Below are 27,963 nucleotides of genomic sequence, written 5' to 3'. Positions count from 1 at the left end.
GTATTTGACGCACTTTTTTTTTTTTTCAGCCAAATTTGGGAGGAAAATTAAGGTGCGTCTTATAGCCCGAATATAGCTTTCCGGTGGGGATCGGTGCTGGAGCAAGGTCACAGGAGGCTGGGCTCCTGCTGCAGAAAGAAGGCGGCAGAAGTGGGGTGAGGCTGCGGGCCCTGAGCTGGAAGGAGGGGTGTTGGCGATGAGGCAGGAGCTGAAGTTCCCGCTCTGTGCATTGATTTCCCAGGGGTGGGCTTCAGGAAAATGGCCTCCGGAAGCAGTGCTTGCGCAGATTGGGATTTCTACCCATTTTTATGCAGCCCACCGCCAGATTTTTACTCTCTTATACTTTTGTGTTTGGGGGGAAAAATTTTTTTTTTTTACAGATTAATAAAACTTGCATTGTCGCTTTTTGTAATATAAAAAATTACACTTAGCGTTGATTATTCAGATTTACACACACACACGCATCCGGTGTCACTGGAGAACACTGCTGTTATAATTTACTCCACTTTTGTGATGTCAGTTATGATGATTCTGTTGGCTGCTCCGTTACGGTCATGACCCTCCGCAAATCTCCACCCAATCTTAGTTTGGATGTTTTGAGGACCTCACTCCAGCAACTCCACTGTAGTTACCTCGCCTCGTACAGAACCTTCTAGAGTGGAGGCTACGGCGAGATCCTCAAAAGATTACCCCCGCTCTACTCGCCTCACTAGTGAGCCGACTAAAGTGGAGAATAAAATGAGCCTCAAAAATCACCTCCGATCTAGATTACTAATTACTGAAGCGATTAGAATGGAGTTACTGCAGTGCAGGGGTTAACGAGACCCCGGAATAAATGACATTACAGGTGGTTTGTTTTCTTGAATAGTTATTATATATACATATATACAACCCCTGGCAAAAATTATGGAATCCCCGTGTTCGGAGGATGTTCATTCAGTTGTTTAATGTTGTTGAAAAAAAGCAGATCACAGACATGACACAAAACTAAAGTCATTTCAAATGGCAACTTTAGGGCTTTAAGAAACACTAAAAGAAATCAAGATGATAAATGTGGTGCTCAGTAAGGGTAATTTTTTTCAGACCAAGCAGAGGGAAAAAATTATGGAATCACTCAATTCTGAGGAAAAAATTATGGAATCATGAAAAACAAACACACAAAAGAACACTCCAATACATCAATAGTATTTTGTTGCACCACCTCTGGCTTTAGTAACAGCTTGCAGTCTCTGAAGCATGGAATGAGTGACAAACAGTACTGTTCATCAATCTGGCTCCAACTTTCTCTGATTGCTGTTGCCAGATCAGCTTTGCAGGTTGGAGCCTTGTCTTGGACCATTTTCTTCAACTTCCACCAAAGATTTTCAATTGGATTGAGATCCGGACTATTTGCAGGCCATGACATTGACCTTATGTGTCTTCTTTCAAGGAATGTTTTCACAGCTTTTGCACTATGGCAGGATGCATTATCATCTAGAAAAATGATGTCCTCATCCCCAAGCATCCTTTCAATTGATGGGATAAGAAAACTGTACAAAATATCAATGTAAACTTGGGCATTTATTGAAGATGTAATGACAGCCATCTCCCCAGTGCCTTTACCGGACATGCAGCCCCATATCATCAATGACTGTGGAAATTTGCATGTTCACTTCATGCAGTCATCTTTATAAATCTCATTGAAACGGCACCAAACAAAAGTTCCATCATCATCACCTTGCCCAATGCAGATTTGTGATTCATCACTGAATATGACTTTCATCCAGTCATCCACAGTCCACGATTGCTTTTCCTTAGCCCATTGTAACCTTGTTTTTTTCTTTTTAGGTGTTAATGATGGCTTTTGTTTAGCTTTTCTATATGTAAATCCCATTTCCTTTAGGCGGTTTCTTACAGTTCTTACATACATTGACTCCAGTTTCCTCCCATTCGTTCATTTGTTTTGTTGTGCATTTCCGGTTTTGGAGACATATTGCTTTAAGTTTCCGGTTTTGACGCTTTAATGTCTTCCTTGGTCTACCAGTATGTTTGCCTTTAACAACCTTCCCATATTGTTTGTATTGGTCCAGATTTTAGACACAGCTGACTGTGAACAACCAACATCTTTTGCAACATTGCGTGATGATTTACCTTCTTTAAAGCATTTGATAATCCTCTGCTTTGTTTCAATTGACATCTCTCGTGTTGGAGCCATGATTCATAATAAGGAGAAAGATATACGCTACTCCTGAATGGTGCCAACAGGGTGCAAATCGATAATATAATAATTAGAGTAACACCTCGGCACAATATAAAGTCCGTAATCAATAATTTTATGGAGTTTTCCAAAGTTATTGCCGAAACGTTGGTTTGAAGTCTGTCTTATAATTTTGGCAATAAATTTGGAGAACTCCATAAAATTATGGAGCCATTATTCATGTCAGTCCACTTGGTGCAACAGCTCTCCAAGGTGTGATCACTCCTTTTTAGATGCAGACTAACGAGCAGATCTAATTTGATGCAGGTGTTAGTTTTGAAAATTAAAATTTACAGGGTGATTCCATAATTTTTGCCAGGGGTTGTATTATAAATTATCACAGAATGGTGGTTCAGTGGTTAGCACTTCAGCCTTGCAGCACTTGGGTCCTGGGTTCAAATCCCACCAAGGACAACATCTGCAAGGAGTTTTTGTTCTTCCTGTGGGTTTCCTCTGGGTTCTCCAGTTTCCTCCCACATGCCAAAGAAAATACTGATAGGGAATGTAGATTGTGAGCCCCATTGGGGACAGTGCTGATAATGTCTGTAAAGCGCTGTGGAATTAATGGGGCTATATAAGTGTGTAAATAAATAAAATGTCTGGGGTCACTGGAGAACATTTCTGTTGTAATTTATGCTACTTGTGATATAAATTATGATGGCTGAGACTTGGACATACAGGAAAATTTAAATTCTATCAAAACTGAACAATTACTGTGTGTAATTTTTTTATATTACGAAAAACGTTAGTAAAAAACGTATTTTATTAGTTTAAAAAAAAAATGCACAAAGTGGCCGAGCTTTATCATTCTCACCCTTCATTAAAGGGGAAATCTGGGACTTTATGTAAAACAAAAAATGTGCCTAAGCACTAACAGGCAGGTAACTGCTACTTACCTGCCTGTTGTACTCGGCGCCGGTCTTCCCCAGCACAAAGCGAGCACAGACCACTCCTGCCAGGAATTCAGCTGCCTCTGCTGACATCACGTAGACATAGTGGAGGCTTATTTTCTGCTCTGTTGATAGGGTGGGACTGTCAACATCATACTGATTGTCAGCCGGATTCCCGCTGCCTAACCCGGAAAGCCGGTGGTCAATCAGAATGACTTTGGAACGAAGTCACGCCCTGTCGCGTCAGCAGACAGACCATTTCCTGACAAAAGCGGTCTGTGAACGCTATGTGGGGGGGTAAGAATGATGCCGGGCACACCAGGCAGGTAAGTAGCAACTACCTGCCTGGTAGTGCTTAGGCCCATTTTTTGTTATTCCATACAGTTCCTGATATATCCCCTTTAAGACTGGCATACAAAATTCTGTTCTTTGTGAATTGGGGCTGTAATCTTGTGCAAATGTCTGCCAAGAAATAGTTCCCTGCAGCAACATCATTCTAGCTCTTACTACAGAGATCACTAGATTAGAGTTGCTGTACAGAGGTTCATGATTTCTGGGCACGCTGTGTACTGTCTATTAGAACATCCTTCGTACAGCAACTCCATTCTCGCTGTCTCACTATATAGAAGGTGAGATTGGAGTTGCTGCACTGAGGTTCATGATTTCTGTTAACACAGTAATGTCTATTCTACAGGTTAGGCCATGGACCCAATATCAGTATTCGGCCAGTATTTTTTCCCAGGAGTGGGTGATAAATGTAGAATTAGTGATTTGTTTCTATTATACCTTTTCTCTGATTGTTCCTCACCTGGTTTTGGCTCCTACTACTGAGAAAAAATACTGACCAAATACTGATAGTGGGGCCGTGGCCTTACACTAAGGATTCCATGCACATAAGGCTAAAGTCGACATGTTCAGCCCACAATCTGATGTGTATAGGGCCTCTCGACTTTCCTTCCATACTTAATGTGAGGGAAGGGAAGGATCCGGCGTGTTGGAACTCCAATGGTAGATCCTCTTGTTCTCTCTAAAGATAAGCCGCTGCACTGACGTTCTGCACAACAGACGAGATGTAGTGACATCCTCATGTCTGCTGTCACAGTTGCTTGCACTGAATAGTGGGAGGAGACAGTGGCTCCCTCTCAGACATTATATATTGGGACGCCGGTAGGGTTGCCTCCTCCATTATACATTGGGACTCCGGTGAGGCTGCCTCCTCCATCATACATTGGGATGCCAGCAGAGTTGGCTCCTCCATTATATATTGGGATGCCGGCAGGGTTGCCAACTTGACTTTATTTGTTTCTGGACAGCTTATCAAAAAAATCAGACGGGCAAAAAAAACTTTATGCAGACATTGAAATAACATAATGAAAGTAAATGATACATCTCTACAACCCATAATTCTGATATTAATACAATAGCTGCAGTCACTGTAAAATGATGAGAATTGCAGTCAAAACTATCTGCATAAGTTTCTTCTAAAAAAAATAAATAAATCATGAACAACTTACATTTTTTTACAGACTGGGAAAAAGTTGCCTTTTTTTATAGACTGCCCTGGAATTTCTGGATGGTTGGCAACTTTAGACGGGGAGAGGGGGGATAGTGGATGCATGATGCACCCTGTGGGCCACTGTTTTCAGCCCTTTAGCAGCCTCAGTCCACGAGCCGGACAACAGCAGCCAAAGGACCGAACGTGGCCTGCACGCTGCACTTTTCCCAGGTCTAATGTATACCAGTCTATGTACATGGATTTCAGTTACTGCAAATTATGTCCTCCTTCTTGGCTAAACATACTACTCAAAATTGCTAAGAGGAGTATTTTTACCCCTCTATAAAATATGTAGTGTGACCTCTTCCAGAACCCATCCTATGGAGCAGTGGGGTCTCCTGGAGTCAGACCCTCAGCAACTAATGGCTCTTTCAAAAAAACCTGTAAAAAAATGTTTCATCCTATATTACTTCTACAACTGATCAGGCTGTATGGGCCACGGGGAATAGTAAGGGGCCACAGAAGGCCAGGATACACAGAGACACTGCTGGGACCTAATAAATTGGTTGCATAAGCAATTATCATGTTTTTATTTACCATATTTTTCGAACTAAAAGACTTACCCCAAATTTTGGTGAGGAAAATAGGGGAAAAAAACATTAATAAAGTGTGTGTGGGGAAGTCCATCTTAAAGTCCCAATTTATGGTAGATTACCTGGGGGGCGGCGGAGCGGGGCCATAGGAGGCAGGGTCCCTGCATAAGGAAGCAGGTCTTACCTGGGGGGCGGCGGAGCGGGGCCATAGGAGGCAGGGTCCCTGCAGAAGGAAGCAGGTAACGGCAGAAGTGGGGCGTCCGTGATGAGGCAGAGTGGAGTGCATTGATTTCCCGGTGGTGGGCTGCATAAAAATGGGCAGAGATCCCAATCTGCACACGCACTGCTTCCGGAGGCCATTTTCCTGAAGCCCACCGCTGGGAAATCAATGCACAGAGTGGGGACTTCAGCTCCTGCCTCATCGCCAACACCCCTCCTTCAAGGCCAGGGCCCGCAGCCTAACCCCACTTCTGCCTCCTACTTCCTGCAGCAGGGACCCTGCCTCCTGTGACCTCGCTCCAGCACCGATCCCCACCGGAAAGCTATATTCGGGCTATAAAACGCACCTTAATTTTCCTCCCAAATTTGGGTTAAAAAAAAAAAAGTGCGTCAAATACGGTAAATACTAATGAGGACAGGAAAGAAATTGTCAGTGAGATTTGACCGATTTAGTGCGGGTGTACTGGTGAGGGACTTTGCTGCAGATTGTTTCTGAACATACTCCGAGCATTAGAAATATAGAAATGAAAATTTAACCCATTGTTCTCAAATAGTTTTATTAAAACACATCTATAAATAAGTAACAAAAAAGGAGAAAGATATAAATATATTTATACATACAAGTCTATAACAATGAACGTTACAAATCAATACGTAGAGCTAAGCCACATTAGAGATAAGTAACGATGAAACGAAAAGCACACGAGTGACAACCTCTCCCCTCCCCACAGCTTCCAACATGCAGCCCCACGTAACTGACATCACCCTCTTCCCTGTGCAGACCAACCTTTCCACATGCAGCCCCATGCATGTAAAAGCAACCCCTTCCCTGCACAGCCTACCCAACCACATGCAGCCACACACAAGTAACATCACCCACTACCCCAAGCAACGGCCTGGCATACAGCCCCATAAGAGTGACATTAACCCCATTCACCCCGCAGAACCCAGGCATGCTGCCCCATGTGACTGATTTCATCCCCTTCCCTTTGCACACTCCCAGCTTGCAACTCCACACAGCACCATCATGCATCAGTCCCCCAGCATGCAGCCCTATGAAAGTAACATCACAACCATCCCCGCACAGCCCCCCACGAGTCACAACACTCCTATCCCTGCACAGCCCCCAGCTTGCAGCCCCACGAGTGTAACATCAACCCGTTCTACACGCATGCACCGCTACATGAGTAACATCACTCCCTTCAAAGCTCAACCCACTTTGCATGCTGCCTCACGAGTGTGACATTACCCCCTTCCCTGCACAGCTCCACATCATCCCCCCACAGCCCCTCATCACCTCCACACTGCCCCGCATCACCATCCCCCCTTCTCCACACAGCCCCTCATCATCGTCCCCCTCCTCACAGTCCCTCATCATCATCTTTGTCCCCCTGCTCACAGCCCTTCATCAACATCCCTGTCCCCCTGCTCACAGCCCCTCCTCAACATCCCCTCCTCTCCTCAGTCCCTCATAATTATTGTCCCCCTCCTCACAGTCCCTCATCATCATCCCCCTCATCATCATCCCCCTCCTCATCTTTATCGTCCCCCTCCTCATAGCCTCTCATCATCATCCTTGCCCCCCTCCTCACAGCCCCTCATCATCATCCTTGTCCCTCTCCTCACAGCCCCTCATCATCATCATTGTCCCTCTCCTCACAGCCTCTCATCATCATCATCCTTGCCCCCCTCCTTACAGCCCCTCATCACCATCCTTGCTCCCCTTCCTCACAGCCCCTCATCATCATCCTTGCCCCCTCCTCACAGCCCCTCATCATCATCCTTGCCCCCCTCCTTACAGCCCCTCATCATCATCCTTGCCCCCCTCCTCACAGCCCCTAATCATCCTTGCCCCCTCCTCATAGCCCCTCATCATCATCCTTGCCCCCCTCCTCACAGCCCCTTATCATCATCCTTGTCCCTCTCCTCACAGCCCCTCATCATCATCATTGTCCTTCTCACAGCCTCTCATCATCATCATCCTTGCCCCCCTCCTCACAGCCCCTCATCACCATCCTTGCCCCCCTTCCTCACAGCCCCTCATCACCATACTTGCCCCCCTCCTCACAGCCCCTCATCATCATCCTTGCCCCCCTCCTCACAGCCCCTCATCATCATCCTTGCCCCCCTCCTCACAGTCCCTCAACATCATGCTTGCCCCCCTCCTCACAGCCCCTCATCATCATGCTTGCCCCCTCCTCACAGCCTCTCATCATCATCCTTGTCCCCCTCCTCACAGCCTCTCATTATCATCCTTGTCCCCCTCCTCACAGCCCTTCATCATCATCCTTGTCCTCCTCCTTATCATCCTTGTCCTCCTCCTTATCATCCTTGTCCCCCTCCTCACAGTCCCTCATCATCCTTGTCCCCCTTTTCACAGCCCCTCATCATCATCCTTGTCCCCCTACTCACAGCCCCTAATCATCATGCTTGCCCCCTCCTCACAGCCTCTCATCATCCTTGTCCCCCTCCTCACAGCCTCTCATCATCATCCTTGTCCCCCTCCTCACAGCCCCTCATCATCCTTGTCCTCCTCCTTATCATCCTTGTCCCCCTCCTCACAGTCCCTCATCATCCTTGTCCCCCTTTTCACAGCCCCTCATCATCATCATCCTTGTCCCCCTACTCACAGCCCCTAATCATCATCCTTGTCCCCCCTCCTCACAGTCTCTCATCATCCCCCTCTTCTCTAATGCAGAAATGCTGCTGATTTTTTCTGCATCTCCTTGGCAGGAAAAACACATGCGGATTGTACATGCTTATTGTACATGCGGATTGTACATGCGGATTGTACATGCGGATTGTACATGCGGATTGTACATGCGTTTTTCCCGCCAGGTAGAAGCGTTTGTCATGCGTTCTTCACATGCATTTCCACATGCGGGTTGTCAAGTGATTTTAGCATCACTTGGAAAGTGCTTGACAACTTGGTCACACTATATAAATCCATGCAACCGGCATGGATTTATATACTGTGACCAAGTTAATAGTTAAAAAAAGAATAAAGATGGTAAAAAAAACAAAACAAAAATATTATACTTATCTGTAAAATCTGTGACAGGTCACGCAACCTCCGACGTCAGCTGTCGCGTTACCTGTAACATGTCTAAATGACGTCATGGCAGGTCCTTTTACACCATCGTGAACCGCCGGGGAGCCAGGACACATTGCTGAGGAGGCCGGGGGCCATCAGAAGGTAAGTATAATGTGTTTGTTTATTTTCATTCTTTTTTTTAACTACATGTACTATGTTACCTGGGTCTAGATGAGTCTCCTCTTCTCCAGACCCGGGCACATTGAATCGCTTAATATCTGCATGTACACGTGCTCATGCGGATATTATGCGATTCAATGCAAGTCAATGGCAGCGATTACACCGCGTATCCGCAAAAATAATGGACATGCTGCGGATTTTTCCGCAATGATAATCCGCAGCGGAAATTTCCGCAGCTTGTGCACAGCACATGCGGATTATTATTGGGGACCATGGGGCACGTATTACCAAGCATTTTTTAAGTGTTTTCGCTGCGGAAATTCCACAGCAAAAACGCTTGAAAAACGCATAGTGGGCACGCAGCCCAACATGCAGCCCCCATACAGTACCATCATCCATACTACTTTGCACCCAAAATTCATCCTCAGTCGGGCACTCACACTGAGTCCTGTGTCCTCATTCCATCTGCATACAGCTCCAGAATGCAGCCTCTCCTTCCACTCCTCTTCAGCAGCCTGATATTGGGCCATCACTGGACTGAAGGAGGCTCCGCCCCTTCTGGTGACATCATTCCCTTCAAGAATCAACTCCAATCTAGACGCTGCCAGCAGTGCATACAGAGGGGCCGGGAGGGAGCAAAGCGTGCTTTATGTGAGCGGCGCTTTGCGCATGTCCGGCTAGTGAGGGACAATAGTGCACGTGCAGAGAAGGGGGTGGTTATTATAAATAAGTACATAGGCGGGGATTTAGGGGAATAATAAAAGATGGGCGGGGATTTCTTCCCGTCCCCTGGACGCCAAGCCTGTGGAAAACAGACTTTATAAAAACAGATTTCTGTGCAATCAGACCTCTATTATGGGCCATACAGGTATGTATAGATTTACTTTTCTATACCCTGTATGGTCATAGTAGAGGTCTAATAACTCCAAAGTGGTGACAGATTCCCTTTAATGCTTATTTGCATTAAACCGGCGTTCAGGCATAAGCCTATAGCGCCCCTCAGAGTTCGAAAATCTCCACTGTCTCAGCTACAGGATGTGGTTGAGACCCTGGAGAACACTATCAAAGCCCTGATCACTTGATCGCCATTATTCAGTGAATAACGGCGATCACGTAAAAAGAAACTATGCCCGATATTGAAATAATTTCTCTTCTGATGATGTACATGTCAGAGGAGAAAGAAACGTCACCCTCGTTAACTCCGCCATCTCCCAGACCCTCCTGCTCCGTCCCCTGGCCCTCCGCCTCCTCTTCATGAAGAAAGATCTGCTGGCCGGTACCTGGCAACAGCAGGGATTTTTCTTAATCGTTCCTTTTGATCACTGTCATAGACCTGATCACAGTGATCAAAAACAATAATTAGTATGTCATCCCCCTAGTCAGATTATTATTTTTATTTTTTTTCATTCTTTGCAGTTGGGGTTAGAAGTGGGTACTTAAATGATCAAGATCTGCTGCCGGGAGCTCCCTTTGAAATTGCCTACCAGTTATGTCATTTATGAGCTCAATGGGAGACTAGTCTGGAGATGATGTAGGTCATGGTAGCACTTTTAGGCTATGCAGGCCGCTCACAGTAGTATGAGCAACATTCAGTCTTATTGTAAGTGTGTGTATTATTTTTTGGGTTTCAAACTCAGTAATGAATAAATGTTGAGGAGTGTGTTAACAGTATGCAGTAAACTCATAATCTCCTCCTGTGTTGACTAGTGGCTACTAATATTTTTTATTTTAGCTAGATGCCTATGTTTTGCATTGTTGTTTTAGAAATAAGATACATTATATTGCAGATTTTACTCTATTTAGAGTTTTAAAAACAAAATAGAAGCAAATGATGTTTAAACATGGACATTAATTGGGGGAAAATTAATAAAACTGTCTTTAAGAAAAACTGTTACCTCTACCAATCAATCATTTCTAGAAATCCTATCCACTATGCTATAACATCTGGACGATGCGGGCATAAACACGCAGCTTCAAACCTGCAGCAGCTCCGGATCATGTGCACATAACCAAACTCACCCGCAGCATGTCAATTTCTGTAACGGTCTCCGCTGCAGATTTTGACCAATTGAAGTGTCATTACATGCGGTGGATCTGTATGTATTGACTACAAAAGTGTGGCATTAGAACACAGCGTTTTGGATGCAGCAAAAGTACACTGCGTCCAAAGTGCTGCTGGTTGCTGATCGGGGAAGCATAGCAGCTAACGAAACAGCTATGAGCTGTTATTAATAGCCAGGGAACATGTTTGCTTAATGGCACCTTCCTAGGCTATATATTTCTGTTATATATTTTTTTAATTATCTCTTTCAGAGACTACCGTCTTAATCATTTTTCCAAGATTAGTATCTGTAAATTTGAGCAGTGAAAAACGTTTGTTTTTCTAGGTTTCCTGGTTTTGGAAAGTCTGGAATTGAACAGTATCTGTTATCCAAACAGACTGCAAAAACCAAAGAAAAAATCTCTATTATTGTAAGTTTTTATCTATTTGTATGTTATCATGTTAAAGGTTGGATTTGGATGTATGGAAGTAAAATGATATGTTCCCACATTGTAAATAAGTAGCAGAAATCTCATTCACGTGCTCGGAAAAAAAGATGTAGATTTATTTGAACTGCATTGTGGATTTCATGGTTTTGATGTTCAGGGTGGATTTCACACTTCAGAAACCAAAGGGTGAAGTGTGCAGAAAATCTTCATCTTTTCCACCACAGGATCCAAGGCGCACTATGTATTTACACAAAGGTAAATTTGTGTGCTGTACAAGAAGAGGCCGATTCATTAGGGTGTTTACACTAGAATTATGTCTTAATATTGTGCCTTTTGGCATTTTCAATCCAGTCACCAACTATGCCAATATGAAAAGAGCACGGGCAGGATGGGGTGTGGAATAAATTACTTAAGAAATGTACTCTAAAGTACAATTTCTGAAGGTGGCTCAGGTCAGTTAAAAATTACGCATAATTGATGGTGTGTCATGTGCCTCTTAAAAAGGCTTCTCCAAGAATGTAATAAAATGGCCTCCACCACATAATTCAAATGGCAGCCTGTTCTAGTCACTGTCGAGTTAGGCTGCAATCTGAAGAAACACTGCTCCCGAGACCTGTGTCTAAACTGACAGCTGTACTGTAAGCATACGTAGCTCAGTGCTCCGAGGAGAAGAGTGTGACCGGAAAAGAAAAATATCTTCTCCTCGGCTGTCTGGGCATGGGGGAGTGAGGCTAGATAAAAAAAATCCTCTGTGCTCAGTCAATCAAGAAGATTTATTTATTCTTCTGTCATACATTTCTCAGCTCATGGAGTTATGTTTTCTTACAATACAGCTCCTGACAGTTGACACACAGGTCTTGGGAGGTTTGTTTATTTAGACTGCATCATTCTCAAGGGATCCCTGAGCCCCACTGACATGTACAATGCCAGTCTTATATGTCGGCCCTCAAGTGTTTTTGCTTTGCTGTTTTTTGTGTCTCTTTACAGCTGGTTATATAGTTAAGGTTGAAAAAAAGACAAATGTCTGTCAAGTTCAACCGAGTGATGGGAAATGATAAAAGGAGGGGTATATGTAAAAGAACAGTGTATGATTCAGTCCGCTAAGCCACTAATGATGTATGTTTCAGTCCACTAATCTTTTCTCCCTGACCCCAATTTTAAACATTGAGAAAGAAACTTCACACATTTACACTGGTGATGTGTTGTTGTTTTTCACAAACTTGTGGCAATACACTTGAGTCCCAAGGGCGTTATTATATGTCGTTGCTGAGATGTGACAACACCATGGTAATTGACATGCTACACTAATATTTTTCACAGATTTAAGCTGCTAATTCAGGTGCAGCATAACAGCTAGTAAGCAATGTGTGGTTATCATGGCTTGACCACACTTGTAAAGGTCCACCTACTACAAGACATGTTAAACCTTCACTGTTTGACTGTAATCTCTTGTATAGTCATGTGACTTATACACCTAGTGTGCTTTTTTTATCGATCATTTTGATTCATTATATTAACCCCTTAAAGCTCCATGACATACCTGTATTTAATAGTCTATTGATGGGCTCAAGTTAAGAAACAATTCAAGAGTAATACAATACACATGCAAATCTCAATATTTATCTAAGGATATATAGTAGCTGATACTCCTCTATATACAGAGAAAAGTCTCCATTGTGTTTTTACTGTGCATGTGTGGATTACATATAGTATTGACTAGAGATGAGCGAATTTGTTCAGCGAATGATCGCCTGTTTCTACTTCGGCACGAACATGGCCCCAAAAATCTCAGATCCTGTGTGGCTGTGACCTGCGGTAGGTGACAGCGCTGCGGGGATCATACTGACAGCTGTCAGCGTGATTCCCGCAGCTGTGACAGTCACCCGCGTTAAAAAGCCTACCATGGGTGACAGGTGCCGGCTGATGGGGATACTACCCCCATCATCTGGCGCCCGCTGTTACTGCACACAAGTGCCGCTGATGGGAGAAGTAATCTCTCATCAGCGCGCTTGCGCGGTGAAAGTAAAAAAAAAAAGTTAAAATAAATATTTAAATAAAAATAATTAACACATATACTTACCTATCACTTACCTGCACCTTGACCCCAGTGTTCTCATCCCCTGTACAAAATAAAAAACACCATACACTTACCTTACAGCTAATCCCCAAAGTCCATGTTCACCTGAAATAAAGGTAAAATAATACACCAACCTCATCTTCACCTGTCCGCTGTAGTCCACATACCGAGTGTCCCACGATTATCTCAGTGATAGCACGCCCACATCTGCAGATGTGACTGTGCTATCAGACAGCCGGTGATAGACTGACAGGAGCTATGGCTCCCGCAGTGTAACACGAGAAGCTGCCGCCTCAGGTCACCGGAGTTCAAACAGCTGATGATCAGCTGAGCACTCCAGGACCTGACTTACGGAATTAGTGCTGTGTGGGAATTTTCCCACGCAGCACTTAGTGCTGTAAGTGAGATCACTGGAGCTCTCAGCTGATCATCAGCTCTTTGAACTCAAGTGACCTCACCCCTGCAGCGGCACTATACACTGACAGGAGTGATTACACTCCTGTCAGTGTACAGTGCTGTCTTCTACAGCAGAGACATCAGTGAGTGTTGATGTCCCTGCTGTAGTGACCCAGATCGCCGTGGGACAATCAGGATTACGTCATGGGCTTCAGGGACTGAGTGAACAATAAATACATTTTTAAAACCGTGTGGAATTTTATTTCAATAAAAGACTTTATTCTGGCAGTGTCATTATTGAAAAAGCGTTGTAGACTTTTACTACGCGGTTAGTAATGGGGGCATCTTATAAACGCCCTCCATTACTAACCTGGGCTTCACGTCAGCCGCCAATACCCCACTCGCCACTGCTAAAATTAAAAAAAATATATGGCGTGGGTTCCCGCGTAATTTTCATAACCAACAGAGGGAAAGTCGACTGCTGGGGCTGATATTAGTAGCCGGAGAGGGGGCCATTAGTCAAAGATGTTCCCTGGCTATTAATAACAGCTCACAGCTGTTTGCTTAGCCTTTACTGGCTAGATTACAGGGGGACCCAAGAAAAAAATTGATGTAGGGTCCCCTATATAATCTAACCAGCAAAGGCTAAACAGACAGCTGTGAGCTGATATTAATAGCCAGGGAAGGGGCCATGGATCATGGCTCCCTCTGAGGCTAATAACATCAACCCTCAGCGGACCCAGAAAGGGCGCATCCATAAGATGCTCCAATTCTGGCGCTTAACTTCGATCTTCCCACTGCCGTGTAGCGGTGGCGAGTGGGGCAATAGGGCTGGTGTTCATGTCAGCCTTCTATTAGCGGCTGACATGAAGCCCAGGTTAGTAATGGAGAGGCGTCTATAAGAGGCCCCCATTACTAACCGCGTAATATAGGTTTACGATGCTTTACCAATAATGACACGGCCAGAAAAAAGTATTTTATTGAAATAAAATTCACGGTTTTAAAAATGTATTTATTGTTCACTCAGTCCCCGAAAATCTCGATCGTCTGTAAAATAAATAAATAAAATAAATAAAAAAACAACCGTATCCTTTACCTGTCCGCCGTCATGACGCAATCCAAGTGTCCCACGGTGATCCAGGTCACTTCTACTGCAGGGACATCAGCAATCACTGATGTCACTGCTGTAGAAGACAGCACTGTACACTGACAGTGTAGCATCGGCATCTCTGCCTCCTGCCCGGCAGAGACGCCGTTCCCCTTACCGCCGCTGTCCTGCTCCGGCGTCCTCTGGCCTCCCTGCAGCTGCTGCTAGTGCACGCAGCTTCCCTGGCTCTGTGCTTAGGGCGCGCGCGCGCTCCCTCCCTCTTAAAGGGGCCGCGCGCGCCGTCCTAAAAAGTCCCCCAGCCAATGGCTGGAGGACTTCCCCTATAAAAGGCACCTCCTCCAATATGGAGGTGCCCGTGCAAGGTTGTTGCTCTGTATGCTAAACTCTGCTTCAGCCCACAGGTCCTGCTGCCTGTCTGACTACCAGTCCAGTCCGTCTGACTATCAGTCCAGTCTGCCAGCCTGATTACCAGTCCAGCCCGACAGTCTGCTTACAGCCCTGTCCGCTAGTCTGTCTATTGGCTTGGCCAGTCCGCTTATCCGGAGCCTTCACCTGCTACCTATCTCCACCTGCCAAGGACACTCTCTAGCCTGACGGTCTGCCTACGGTCAAACCCGCCAGTCTGTCTATGGGCTAGGCTAGTCTGCCTACCTGGAGAACCTGCCTGTCACCTGGAGGCTCCTGCCTGCACCTGCCGTGTATACCTGACAGCCTACCTCGAGGCTCCTGCCCGTCAATGGCTGTGCCTGCCTGACAGCCTACCTAGAGGCTCCTGCCCGTCACTTGCTGTACCTGCCTGACAGCCTACCTAGAGGCTCCTGCCTGTTACCTGCCGTGCCTACCTGTCAGCCTAAAGGAGGCTCCTGCTGGGTGCCTGCCAGTCCGTCTGCCCGGATCACCCGTCAGCCTGCCTGCCGTGCTCATCTGCTGTACCGATCAGTCCCTGCCTTCTGACCCGTGGAAGTCACCTGCTCTCATACAAGGTCGGTCCCCAGAGTAGCACCTGGTCCCTCTGCTCGGTCCTTCCCTGATCACGGAGTTGATTGAGCCGCCGTACGGCCTTGGTCGGTCCGTGTTGATACCTAGTTACGCCCCTCTGGTCCCTCCTTGCACCGCAGCACAGAGGTTCCACCACCCGGATCCGTAACAGACAGGAGTGTAATCACTCCTGTCAGTGTATAGTGCTGTGCTGCAGGGCTGAGGTCACTTGAGTTCAAACAGCTGATGATCAAAGCACTAATGGCGTAAGTCAGGTCCTTTAGCTCTCAGCTGATCATCAGCTTTTTAAACTCCGGTAACCTGAGCCGGCAGCTTCTCGCGATACACTGCTGTCAGTGTATTGCCGGCTGCCGGATAGGACTGTCACATCTCCGGATGTGGCCGCGCTATCACTGAGATCGTCGTGGGACACTCGGTATATGGACGATGGCGGACAGGTGAGGATGAGGTTGGTTTATTATTTTTCCTTTATTGCAGGTGAACATGGCCTTCGGGGACTAGGTGTAAGGTAAGTGTATGGTGTTTTTTTATTTTTTACAGGGGACGAGAACATCGGGGTCAAGGTGCAGGTAAGTGATAGATGAGTATATGTGTTAATTATTTTTATTTAAATATTTATTTATTCAGATTTTTTTCACTTTCACCGCGCAAGCGCGCTGATGAGAGATTACTTCTCCCATCAGTGGCGCTTGTGTACAGTGACAGCAGGCGCCGGATGATGGGTGTAGTAGCCCCATCAGCTGGCGCCTGTCACCTGCGGTAATCTTTTAACCGCGAGTGACTGTCACTGCTGCGGGGATCATGCTGACAGCTGTCAGTATGATCCCCGCAGCGCTGTTACCGACGGTAATGATTTCACATGCCCTGATTCCCGCGCTGTCACGCCGATGACAGCCTGGGAAACCAGGGATGTTCGGGGCCATGTTCGGGTTCGTGATCAGGATTCGGCAGCCTGAACACGAACATTTTTTTGATGTTCTGGTTTATTCGCCGAACCCTAACATCAAAACATTTGCTCATCTCTAGTAGTGATCAGTCGGAAAATATGCATAAATCACCAGAAGAGAAGAAGCTGACAAAAGGTCAATAATATATTGATCAATAAAATTTCAACATATTGCACTTAATGAGTGGACATGGGTGGGAACAACTAGCAAGAAAGCGAGCGCATGGTCCGGGTAGCAAAACAAGTAATCACAAATCGGTAAATTTATAGATATATAATCCAATTAAAATAGATAAAATGATGGCGTTACGATGTCAAAACTCAGATAAAATACAGACATATAAGTAACCCGGAAATCATAGTAAAAAGAGAGACGTGGAGGCATGTTTATCAAAGAGTTAAATTGTAAATATAAGTAAACCACAAATGGGTAAGTATATAATAATAATCTTTTTATTTATATAGCACCAACATATTCCGCAGCGCTTTGCAATTCAGACAATTTAAAGACATTATGGGCGCTGTCCTCATTGGGGCTCACAATCTACATTCCTTATCAGTATGTCTTTGGAGTGTGGGAGGAAACCGGAGAACCCAGAGGAAACCCATGCAAACACGGGGAACATACAAACTCCTTGCAAATGTCGTGATTTGAACTGCAAGGCTGCAATGCTAACAACTGAGCCACCGTGCTGCCCATATCTAATATATGTAAGAACTCTAGATAAAGTGCTGCAGTGCAAAAAGGTGTCTCTGTGCAGGCATGACAGACAGGTGTCTTGAGTTAAATAGATCAGCTCATTTTATAATATCATTATATCAAATAGACCCAGTCTCTACTGAGTGTTATGCTATTATATGCTGTCCATATGAGTATACAATCTTATTCAATGAATATACACTGGGCACGGAAAGTATTCACCCCATTACATTTTTCACTCTCTTTCACTGCAGCCATTTGGTAAATTCTAAAAAGTTCATTTTTTTCTCATTAATTTACACTCTGCACCCCATCTTGACTGAAAAAAACAGAAATGTAGAAATTTTTTCAAATTTAATAAAAACAAAAAACTGAAATATAACATGGTCATAAGTATTCAGACCCTTTGCTCAGTATTGAGTAGAAGCAGCCTTTTTAGCTAGTACAGCCATAAGTCTTCTTGGGAATGATGCAACAAGTTTTTCACACCTGGATTTGGGGATCCTCTGCCATTCTTCCTTGCAGATCCTCTCCAGTTCCGTCAGGTTGGATGGTGAACGTTGGTGGATAGCCATTTTCAGGTCTCTCCATAGATGCCCAATTAGATTTAGGTCAGGGCTCTGGCTGGGCCAGTCAAGAGTAGTCACAGAGTTGTTCTGAAGCCACTCCTTTGTTATTTTAGCTGTGTGCTTAGGGTCATTGTCTTGTTGGAAGGTGAAACTTCGGCCAAGTCTGAGGTACTTGGCCACATTCATGTTTCCTTCAATTGCAACCAGTCGTCCTGTCCCTGCAGCTGAAAAACATCCCCATAGTATGATGCTGCCACCATCATGTTTCACTGTTGGGATTGTATTGGGCAGGTGATGAGCAGTGCCTGGTTTTCTCCACACATGCTGCTTAAATTATCACAAAAAAGTTCTATCTTCGTCTCATCAGACCAGAGAATCTTATTTCTCATAGTCTAGGAGTCCTTCATGTGTTTTTGAGCAAACTCTATGCGGGCTTTCATATGTCTTGCACTGAGGAGAGGCTTCCGTCGGGCCACTCTGCCATAAAGGCACGACTGGTGGAGGGCTGCAGTGATAGTTGACTTTGTGGAACTTTCTCCCATCTCCCTACTGCATCTCTGGACTGGAGCTCAGCCACAGTGATCTTGGGGTTCTAATTTACCTCTATCACCAAGGCTCTTCTCCCACGATTGCTCAGTTTGGCTGGACGGCTAGGTCTAGGAAGACTTCTGGTGGTCCCAACTTCCATTTAAGGATTATGGAGGCCACTGTGCTCTTAGGAACCTTGAGTAATGCTGAAATTCTTTTGTAACCTTGGCCAGATCTGTGCATTGCCACAATTCTGTCTCTGAGCTCCTTGAGCAGTTCCTTTTGAGCTCATGATTGTCATTTGGTCTGACATGTACTGTGAGCTGTGAAGTCTTATATAGACAGGTGTGTGCCTTTCCAAATCAAGTCCTATCAGTTTAATTAAACATCTGGACTTCAATGAAAGAGTAGAACCATCTCAAGGAGGATCACAATGAAATGTACAGCATGTGACTTAAATATGAGTGTCTGAGCAAAGGGTCTGAATACTTATGACCATGTGATATTTCAGTTTTTCTTTTTTAATAAATTTGCAAAAATTTATACATTTTCTGTTTTTGTTTTTTCTCAGTCAAGATGGGATGCAGAGTGTACTTTAATGAGAAAAAAAATGAAATTTTTAGAATTTACCAAATGGCTGCAATGAAACAGAGTGAAAAATGTAAAGGGGTCTGAATACTTTCCGTACCCACTGTAGCGTGTACCTGTGTGAGGGTCAGCCAAGTTGCTACCAGGATGCGCCCACCCCGATGCCCTTTTCGGCGTCAGCCTTCGTCAGGCAATATATAATAGCAGAACACTCAGTAGAGACCGGGTCTATCTGATATAATGATATTATAAAATGGACTGATCTATTTAACTCAAGACACCTGTCTGTCATGCCTGCACAACGGCACCTTTTTGCACTACAGCACTTTATCTAGAGTTCTTACATATATTATATATACTTACCCATTTGTGGTTTACTTATATTTACAATTTAACTCTTTGATAACATGCCTGTGCACATCCACTATAACTTCTCCATGTCTATCTTTTTACTTTGATTTTCGGGCTACTTATATGTCTGTATTTTATCTGATTTTTGATATCGTACAGCCATGAATTGATCTATTTTAATTGGACTTTCGATCTTTAAATGTACCAATTTTGATTACTTGTTTTGCTACCCGGACCATGCGCTCGCTTTCTTGTTGTTTGTTCCCACCCATGTCCACTCATTATTGATCAATAAAATTTCAACATGGTAAATAAACAAAAAAGCCGCCTCACCGTGTCCTATTTATATGACTCAGTCCGTCTTACAATGTTGTGTGTCTCCAACCAGTAGCCGTGACTTATGGCTTCACATAAGAAAATAATTTTGGTGAGTCTCAAAATAATTAAAATCCTCAATTTATTACAAAATAATTTAAAAGATCATACAGGTTGGGGATACATCTCAACGCGTTTCTGGCAAAAAGCCCTTATTTACAGTGAAGATGTATTCCCAACCTGTATGATCTTTTAAATTATTTTGTAATAAATTGAGGATTTTAATTATTTTGGGACTCACCAAAATTATTTTCTTAAAATTTCAACATATTGCACTTATATTATTGACCATTTGTCTGCTTTTTTCTTCTGGTGATTCCTTCATGGGCTCAGAATGTATGCCCGTGCGATTTGCCTCGAGAGCCTAGTGGTGTTAGACTACTAAGCTGCTGATGTAAAGGCTGGAACTGGAGAAACCTCTGATTCTGGCCTTTTAATTCCCTTTATGCTGCAGTCAATTTTTATCATGGCATCGCATTTGTTGGAGGAAGCTTCTTTTGTCATTACATTGACCCCTCACAACCTGTTGGCAGAATTGTGACAGGCAGATATAATACACTGCACTAGATTAGGAAGTGCAGCTTTGCATTAACACCTGAATTATAAAATTGATTAAAGGTATATTATATTCCCATAGCTATATATTTTGTGAAGGTATAAATCCCGTTCAGCATTTTACAATTGTGAGTACCTTAATGCAGTTTTACATTAAATTGTAACTACTTGTAAAATAAAAAAAAAAAGCATAGAAACTTATTTTTACAGGCCATTTATGTGTACAACTCCGTGTTCTTTTCTTCATTTATTTATGAGAACTGAACAAGGCAAAAGTCTCTGTGGCCTTTATACCAGTAAAAATTTGACTAAAAAATGCAACTGCTGATTTCCCATTCCTTATATGGCTAAAGTCCTCCCAAATGTGGCGGGATCATAACATGAAGAAAATTTCCTGTATCCTTCCTCTTTGGGTTACATACTGTACTGTACAAGTTCCCAACCCAAGTTCCAGACACACAGAACCAGAAAGTAAGGCTATATTCACACATTACGTTTTTTCAGCGTTTATTTAATGCGTTTTATATGCAAATTTTCTGCTGCGTTTTACAGTAGCTGCAAAGTCTATGAGATTCCAGAAATCACATGCACACATCTTGGTTTTTTTAAACAGGATTTTGTGCTTTTCATGTTTTTTTGCAGAATAGAGTATGTCACTTCTTTCAGCGTTTTTTCACCCATTGGAAATAATGGGTGATGAAAAAACGCTGAAAAAGCGCAGGTGTCAGTTTTTGGCAAAAAGTGCACCAAAAATGCATAATAAAACAAGCAAGAAATATCCTGAACAAACCTCTTGGCAAGAGATCAGGATTTGCTGCAGAAAAAAAACGCAGTAAAAACGCAATGTGTACACATACCCTAAAACTTTCAATGCTGCTCTGTAACTTCTAAGAGATATAGCCACATTGACTGTAAAAGGGTTAAATATAAAACTTGAATAATATGGCTAAATAGATTTCTTTTTTCCAGATAGGAGATTATGGGCCAATGTGGGTCTACCCAACTTCAACATTCGATTGTGTTGTAGCTGATCCACGTAAGGGAACCAAAATGTATGGTCTGAAGAGTTATATAGAATATCAGCTAACACCAACAGTAAGTAAGCTGCATCTGAGTGCAAAGTCCCAGGTCTTAACTTATTATTCTACTTTAATGTCAAGTAAGATGTGATGAAGTATTGTGATGAGAAAAATTGATGACAGATAATGATTGAAATTACTTATGTGAAAGTTGCATGCTTAAAGCGCACCTGTCAGCAGGGTTGTGCTTAGTAAACCACATACACTGTCAGGTGGGTGCAGTTACACTGAGTAAAATGATACCTTTGTTGATGAAATCCGTCCAGTGGTTCTTTTATAATCTTTGTTTTCATTTCTGCTCTAATGATATGCAAGTGCTCTGGTGCTCTCATTGTGTATTCATGTATTCCTATCTGTGCCTTTTGACAGGTCACTGTGTTTTCAGTGACCTGCCTACTATTTTATATACTGACTTGGTAATTTCTGTGTCACATTGAAATTTACATAACCCAAAATGGCGGACACATGCGCAGTATCCTCTCTCGTTTGCTGAGAGATGCTACTGCGCATGTGTTGGCGCCATTTTGCTTTTGAAAAAAGAATTTGGGTGCAGCAATATGGCGCCGCGCATGCTTAATAGCATCTCTCGGCAACTGAGAAACGCTACTGCGCAAGCATGGGCGGCGGCCATATTGCTGCAGGTAAATTTCTTTTTCCTCCAGCAACATGGCGACGCTAGCTGCCCTTAGCTACTGTGCACACGCGGACACTATTTTGCTAGAGGAAAAAGAACTTTGCCTACAGCAATATGGCCCCCGCCGCTTGCGCTGTAGCATTTCTCCGTTGCCGAGAGATGCCATTGCGCATGCACGGCAACATATTGCTGCACCCAAATTATTTTTCCAAAATCAAAATGACGCCCGCCCGTGCACAGTAGCATCTCTCGGCAAACAAGAGATGCTACTGCAAATGCTGCGGCAGCCATTTTGGGTTATGTAAATTTTAATGTGACACAGAAATTACAAAGTCAGTATGTAAAATAGTAGGCAGGTCACTGAATGCACAGTGACCTGTCACAAGGCACAGATAGGAATACATGAATATATAATGAGAGCACCATAGCACATGCATATCATTATGGCAGAAATGAAAATGAAGATTATAAAAGAACCACTGGAAAGATTTCATCAGGAAAGGTATCATTTTACTTAGTGTAACGGCGCCCACCTGACATTGTGTGTGGTTTACTAAGCACAACCCTGCTGACAGGAGCGCTTTAATAAGTCCCTCCTGGTGTAAAACCATAGTCTGTCTCCTCACTGTCAGAAGGTTTTGGTTTAAATAATTCTGCTCTTTTTTGCTTATAACTCAATCTTTTTATTTTCTAGAGCACAAACCGAGCAGTAAACCACAGATATAAGCACTTTGATTGGCTTTATGAGCGTCTTTTGGTGAAGTTTGGCTTGGCTATACCCATTCCTTCTCTTCCAGACAAACAAGTTACAGGTAACATTTTAAGAATTAAGATGTGTTCAGACATCTCAGACATCACTCAGGGAAACTTATCTACAGGGAGAACAAAAGTTAGGGCATTAAATGGAACTGTCACCAGGTTTTTGCTATCTGATCTGAGAACACTATAATGTAGACAGTTCCCTGATTACAGCAATGTGTCACTTACTAGGCTGCGTAGTGCAATTTTGATAAAGTCACCGTTTTTTCAGCAGGAGATTATCACTAGAGGACTAGTAAACTTGCTGTATGAAGTCCTCCAATATTCATGAGCTCTGTATAACTTTCCTCCACCACTGATTGACAGCTTTCTCCCTATGCACAGTGTTCACAGAAAACCTGCAAATTGTAACATCCCTGGCGGCTTGCTTGCATGGTGCACCACCTCCCACCATGCAAGACCGCAATCTTACCTGTCAGTCCATGCTGCACTCTTTGCTCCAGTACCTGCTCTGTCCATGTCTCTTGTGTGATTGCTTAGGGCATCGGCGCGGCTTTCTGCTTGTTTCTTATAGCTACTGTGTGCACAGTCCTAATGCATCCCCAGCCTATTGCTGTGAGTCACTGGATACTTAAACCCCCTCCACCCAGTAGGAGGTGCCTGAGCAACACTTTCACTCAGTTTGTCTTTGGCAACTGAGGTGCCAGGTCCTGTCCTGACCGTAGTCTGTCCGCCACCCTGGGGGCTAAGTACCCAGGGCCTTTTCCTGTACCTGTGACTTCTAGTCTGTTTCCGCCACCCTGGGGGCCGAGTTCCCAGGGCCGCTACCTGTATCTCTGACTTCTAGTCTGTTTCCGCCACCCTGGGGGCTGAGTTCCCAGGCTCGTTCCTGTATCTTGTTCCCAGTTCAGTTCCTGTCTGAACAGTGTCCTAGCCGTTACTTGTTTCTCTCTATGTCCATACCTTCCCTTTGACTGCAGTGTCTGAACCCGCACCTAACTCCAACTCGTTGTCTCTGTACTTCTGTTTGTGAGTTTTGTGTCCACTCGCTACTTCATTCTAAGTACCTTGTGTGTATCTGGTTCTGCTTGTCCCCTTTCCCTGCCTCCATATCTCCCTCCTGTGTTCTTACCATCTTCCTGTATTTTCCAGTCTGTTCCATGTGAACAGAGCCCTGTCCTGTCTGCCTTCACCTTCTGCTCTGCTTGTTCACCGCTCCGGCGGTTCCGCTCTGCTCCGCTTGTTTACCGCACCTGCGGTTCTGTTCTGCTCTGCTTGTTCACCGCTCCAGCGGTTCCGCTCTGCTTCGCTAGTTGACTGCACCTGCGGTTCTGCTCCGCTCTGCTTGTTCTCTGCACCTGAGGTTTTGCTCCGCTCTGCCTGCTCACCGCACCTGCGGTTTTGCTCCGCTCTGCCTGTTCACCGCACCTGCGGTTTTGCTCCGCTCTGCCTGTTCACCGCGCCTGCGTTTTTGCTCCGCTCTGCTTGTTCACCGCACCTGCGGTTTTGCTCCGCTCTGCTTGCTCACCGCACCTGCGGTTTTGCTCCGCTCTGCTTGCTCACCACACCTGCGGTTTTGCTCCGCTCTGCTTGTTCTCCGCACCTGAGGTTTTGCTCCGCTCTGCTTGTTCACCACTCCTGCGGTTTTGCTCTGCTACTGTATCCCAGTCTGTACTGGTCCCTATCCAGTCTGCGTTCATACCTGCCAGTATCCGCCTGTCTGCATACCAGCCGCGCCTGCCAGTACCCACCTGCCTACATATCAGCCGTGCCTGCCAGTACCCACCTGTCTGCATACCAGCTAACCTGCATTCCCCGGTGTGAGTCAACAGCTGTGACCCGGGGTCTGACCTGGAGTGGCACCTGGTCCCTCTCCTCGGTTCCTCCCTGGTTCATGGAGTCGACTGAGCTACCGTGCGACCTTGGTCGGACCGGGTTGATGCTTAATTACGCCCCTCTAGGCACTCCTCGGTTCATGGTACAGTGGGATCACTAATCACGCTCACACCAGTCAGTCCGGGCACGAGCGTTACACAAATCAGTTATGTGGGTGGGGTTATGAGGAGTTCAGCATTCAGAGAAATGATGGATCTGCAGCAGATAAAACCGTTTTTAATGAAAACCGCAGCACCCAGTAAAGTAAGTGACACATTGCTGGATTCATGATCTCTATCCCTACATCATGCTGCTTTAACCCCTTTTTGTTGTGAGCTGTAATAATACGTCCCTGTGCCCTGGGCCTTAATGACCAGGTGACCAGGTACGTATTATTGCGTCTCACTGATCATGCACACACAGAGGCTGTGCGGGCGCGATTGCCGCCGGGTGTCAGCTGAGCCTGACAGCTAACACCCTGCACTTAGTGCCAGGTGCGGTACCCTCACCGCTACTGGCAGTTTAACCCCCTAAATGCTGATGTCGCTGTGATCGCAGTATTTAGCGAGCGAGCAGTGGGACAAAAGCCCCTCTGCTCTTGGATCGGAGACCCTGCGACGTCATGGCGTGGTCCCGTTAGTTGCCATGGTGGCCCGATGTCGTCATAATGACATCTGGGTCACCAGGCACTAGCAAGGTAGTTTGTCATGCGCAGTGCATGATCAAACTATCTTGTGTCTGCAGGGCTGACAGCTATAAGGTATAGCAGTGATCCTGCACTGCTATACCTTATAACTGCGATCAAACTGCAGAAAGTGAAAGTACCATAGCGGGACTAAGTGTGTGTGTGTGTGTGTGTGTGTGTGTGTGTGTGTGTGTGTGTGTATATATACAAACCAAAAGTTTGGACACACCTTCTCATTTAAAGATTTTTCTGTATTTTCATACAAAATTGTACATTCACACTGAAGGCATCAAAACTATGAATTAACACATGTGGAATTATATACTTAACAAAAAAGTGTGAAACAACTGAAAATATGTCTTATATTCTAGGCTCTTCAAAGTAGCCACCTTTTGCTTTGATGACTGCTTTGCACACTCTTGGCATTCTCTTGATGAGCTTCAAGAGGTAGTCACTGGAAATGGTCTTCCAACAATCTTGAAGGAGTTCCCAGAGATGCTTAGCACTTGTTGGCCCTTTTGCCTTCACTCTTCGGTCCAGCTCACCCCAAACCATCTCGATTGGGTTCAGGTCTGGTGACTGTGGAGGCTAGGTCATCTGGCATAGCACTCCATCACTCTCCTTCTTGGTCAAATAGCCCTTACACAGCCTGGAGGTGTGTTTGGGGGTCATTGTCCTGTTGAAAAATAAATGATGGTCCAACTAAACGCAAACCGGATGGAATAGCATGCCGCTGCAATATGCTGTGGTAGCCATGCTGGTTCAGTATGCCTTCAATTTTGAATAAATCCCCAACAGTGTCACCAGAAAAGCACCCCCACACCATCACACCTCCTCCTCCATGCTTCACGGTGGGAACCAGGCATGTGGAGTCCATCCGTTCACCTTTTCTGCGTCGCACAAAGACACGGTGGTTGGAACCAAAGATCTCAAATTTGGACTCGTCAGACAAAAGCACAGATTTCCACTGGTCTAATGTCCATTCCTTGTGTTCTTTAGCCCAAACAAGTCTCTTCTGCTTGTTGCCTGTCCTTAGCAGTGGTTTCCTAGCAGCTATTTTACTATGAAGGCATGCTGAACAAAGTCTCCTCTTAACAGTTGTTGAAGAGATGTGTCTGCTGCTAGAACTCTGTGTGGCATTGACCTGGTGTCTAATCTGAGCTGCTGTTAACCTGCGATTTCTGAGGCTGGTGACTCGGATAAACTTATCCTCAGAAGCAGAGGTGACTCTTGGTCTTCCTTTCCTGGGGCGATCCTCATGTGAGCCAGTTTCTTTGTAGCGCTTGATGGTTTTTGCAACTGCACTTGGGGGCACTTTCAAAGTTTTCCCAATTTTTCGCACTGACTGGTTTTCCACTGTTTAGGCACATCAGGGGCTCTCCAAGCGCAATATGACACCCACAGGCCATTCCATCAAAGTCTGCGTTCCAAAATGTCACACCTTCCTTTCTGAACTCTGCCGTGCGCCCAAACAATAGTTTTCCCCCACATATGTGGTATCTGCGTGCTCAGGAGAAATTGCACAACAAATTTTGGGGTCCACTTTCTCCTGTTTCCCTTGTGAAAATATTTTTTGGGGGGCTAAAGTAACATTTTTGTAGAAAAATTAGTTTTTTTTTTATTTTCACAAGTCAACTTTATAATTTTCTGTGAAGCACCTGGGGGCTCAAAGTGCTCACCACACATTTAGGTAAATTCATTGGGGGGTCTAGTTTCCAAAAAGGAGGCACTTTTTGAGCATTTCCATTGTTTAGGCACATCAGGGGCTCTGCAAACGCGGCATAACACCCGCAGAACATTCCATCAGTCTGCATTCCAAAACGTCACTCCTTCCCTTCCGAACCCTGCCGTGCGCCCAAACAGTGTTTTTCCCCCACATATGGGGTATCAGCTTACTCAGGATAAATTGCACAACAAATTGTTTGGTGCAATTTCTCCTGTTACTTTTATGAAAATGCAAAATTTGGGGCTGAAAAACATTTGTGTGTGAAAAATGTGAAATGTTTATTTTTACGGCTCCATGTTATAAACTTCTGTGAAGCACCTGGGGGTTCAAGGTGCTCACCACACATCTACAGTCATGGCCAAAAGTATTGAGAATGAGACAAATAGTAATTTTTCCAAAGTTTACTGCTTCATTTTTTGTAATGGCAATTTGCATATACTCCTGAATGTCAAAGAGTGATCAGCTTAACAGCAATTACTGTACTTGCAAAGTCAATATTTGCCCAGAAAATGAACTTTAACCCCCAAAACACATTTCAACATCATTGCAGTCCTGCCTTAAAAGGAGCAGCTAACATCGTTTTAGTGATTGATCCATTAACACAGGTGTGGGTGTTGATGAGGACAGGGGAGGCGATCAATCAGTCATGATTAAGTAAGAATGACATCACTGGACACTTTAAAAGGAGGCTGGTTCTTGGTATCATTGTTTCTCTTCAGTTAACCATGGTTATCTCTAAAGAAACACGTGCAGCCATCATTGCACTGCACAAAAATGGCCTAAAAGGGAAGAGTATCGCAGCTACAAAGATTGCACCTCAGTCAACAATCTATCGCATCAAGAACTTCAAGGAGAGAGCTTCCATTGTTGTCAAAA

The 27,963-nt window shown here is 44.6% G+C and overlaps 1 protein-coding gene across 1 annotated transcript in view; it reads left to right on the top strand.

The window, feature by feature from the left end:
• Positions 1-27,963, top strand: part of SNX9 (sorting nexin 9) — a 270,467-nt gene that overhangs the window by 151,256 nt on the left and 91,248 nt on the right. Inside the window, exons 7-9 of the mRNA XM_073671526.1 lie at positions 11,035-11,119; positions 21,299-21,424; positions 22,737-22,854. Of these exons, the coding sequence (XP_073527627.1) occupies positions 11,035-11,119; positions 21,299-21,424; positions 22,737-22,854 (329 nt within the window). The remainder of the gene's footprint in view (positions 1-11,034; positions 11,120-21,298; positions 21,425-22,736; positions 22,855-27,963) is intronic.

Source organism: Phyllobates terribilis, unplaced genomic scaffold (assembly GCF_046119375.1).
Source record: "Phyllobates terribilis strain yellow unplaced genomic scaffold, ASM4611937v1 Scaffold_3__8_contigs__length_932513732, whole genome shotgun sequence".
Taxonomy (NCBI): domain Eukaryota; kingdom Metazoa; phylum Chordata; class Amphibia; order Anura; family Dendrobatidae; genus Phyllobates; species Phyllobates terribilis.
This window is presented reverse-complemented; position numbering and strand designations above follow the sequence as displayed.